General features: G+C 56.7%; 1 protein-coding gene across 1 annotated transcript; it reads left to right on the forward strand.

The window, feature by feature from the left end:
• The first annotated feature begins 614 nt into the window (after positions 1-614).
• MSGN1 (mesogenin 1) lies at positions 615-1,148 on the forward strand. The gene has a single exon (XM_015813053.1). The coding sequence runs from the start codon at positions 615-617 to the stop codon at positions 1,146-1,148; it is 534 nt and encodes a 177-aa protein (XP_015668539.1).
• The last annotated feature ends 553 nt before the right edge of the window (positions 1,149-1,701 follow it).

Raw genomic sequence — 1,701 nt, forward strand, 5'->3', positions numbered from 1 at the left:
TGATTCTGTCTTTTTTTATTTTATTTTTTTAAAGGAAAGCCTTTTCAGGAAAGGTGCAGAATTCAAGACCGCCAGCTTTCTCCGTGTGCTAGGAAAGGGAGATGCATTTAGGCGACGGGGTGCCCGGCTAGGAAAAAAAGGAAAGAGACCCTCTTCTTTCTGACTTGAAGCAATCCCTCAAGGGATGTTTTATGTGGTGGGTTTCCCCGCCAAATCCCCCTGGGGGGACCCGGTTAACATATCAAGCAGCCTAGCCCGCGGGCCTTTGCCAGGCGCTGCTCCTGCTCCCTGCCTGGGCCGCCCCCTCCTCTTTTTCGCCCTCGCCTGTCACTGAGGCGAAATGGCCTTTAGCCGAAGGGCGCTAATTATCCTAGCGAAACGGAGAAGACGCCGGCCGGGGAGTTCATTTGGGTCTCCCCGCTCTTCATTTGAATGCCCGCCACTCCCTTGGCACCCGGTGGCCCCTTTGGTCACCAAGCCCCCCTCCCTCCCGCTCCCATAAAAGCCTCTCCCGAAGCCAGGACCCCCGACGTGGCTTGCATGCGGCCGCGGGCAGGACGCCGTGTCCCCGCGCTTGCCTAAGCCTCTGCCTCAGGAAGGGCCCAACGGAGAGCATGGACGCCGAGCCCCCTCCTTTCTTCTCCTCCTCCTCCTCCTCCTCTTCCTGGGACTGGAAGGCCGGCGGCGGCGGCGGCGGCGGCGGGTCTCTGGAGCTGGGCCGGAGCTCGCCCGCGCAAAGCCTGTCCCCGTCCCCGTCCTTCGACTCGTACGCCTCTTCGCCTTATCCCCTGCTGGTGGACGTCGCCTGCGGCGCCGGCGGCGGCGGGAACGAGGGCGGGAGCAGCCTGAGGGGATACCCGCTAGGGGAGTTTCCCTCCGTCTATCTCTCGCGGCCCGGGCAGGGCCAAGGTCAGAAAGGGCCCAAAGGGCGGATGTCGGTGCAGCGCAGGCGAAAGGCCAGCGAAAGGGAGAAGCTGCGGATGAGGACGCTGGCGGAAGCCTTGCACACGCTGCGCAATTACCTCCCGCCCATGTACACCCAGCGGGGCCAGCCGCTCACCAAGATACAGACGCTGAAATACACGATCAAGTACATCGGCGAACTCACGGATTTGCTGAACCCCGTCAAGCAAGGGCAAATGCCTTGAAGGCTTTGGGGGAGCTTTGTCCTCTCTGGAAGGCAACCGTCCGTCAGATTCCACACACACACACCCCAGCTCCGCTTGACAGGCTTCGGGTCTTTTTTTAAAAAGTGACATTTTTACGAACAAATGTGGTCAAAACCCCTTTCCGGTGGAGGACACACAGTCGTGCGGCTTTGTTGGGAACAGTACAGAAGTGGTTTGCCCTGTTGCTTTGTTCCGGGATGGGTCTTTTTCATTGACTTTTTGAGCTGCCGTCCTGGGATTTCCTCATGGTCTCCCATCCAAGTGCTATTCCTACTTCGCTTCCACGATGGGTCGGCTATTACCGGTTGCCCAGAGTTTGACAATTCTTGTTCAAAAGACAATTGGTTCAAAAGACAAATTTGGGTCAATCCGTTATTCTAAGGGGGTAGCTAAATGACAAGGGTTTGTGGTATTTCGGGATGCTGCACAAAAGGCTCACGTTGGACGGGCACTGAATCAAACATAGGTGCTGATGAGACTTCCTTTTTTAAAAAAAAAACTGCAATTAATGTGCCAAATTTCATTTAATTGG

This window comes from Protobothrops mucrosquamatus, unplaced genomic scaffold (assembly GCF_001527695.2).
Source record: "Protobothrops mucrosquamatus isolate PMUCROS unplaced genomic scaffold, P.Mucros_1.0 scaffold130, whole genome shotgun sequence".
NCBI lineage: Eukaryota > Metazoa > Chordata > Lepidosauria > Squamata > Viperidae > Protobothrops > Protobothrops mucrosquamatus.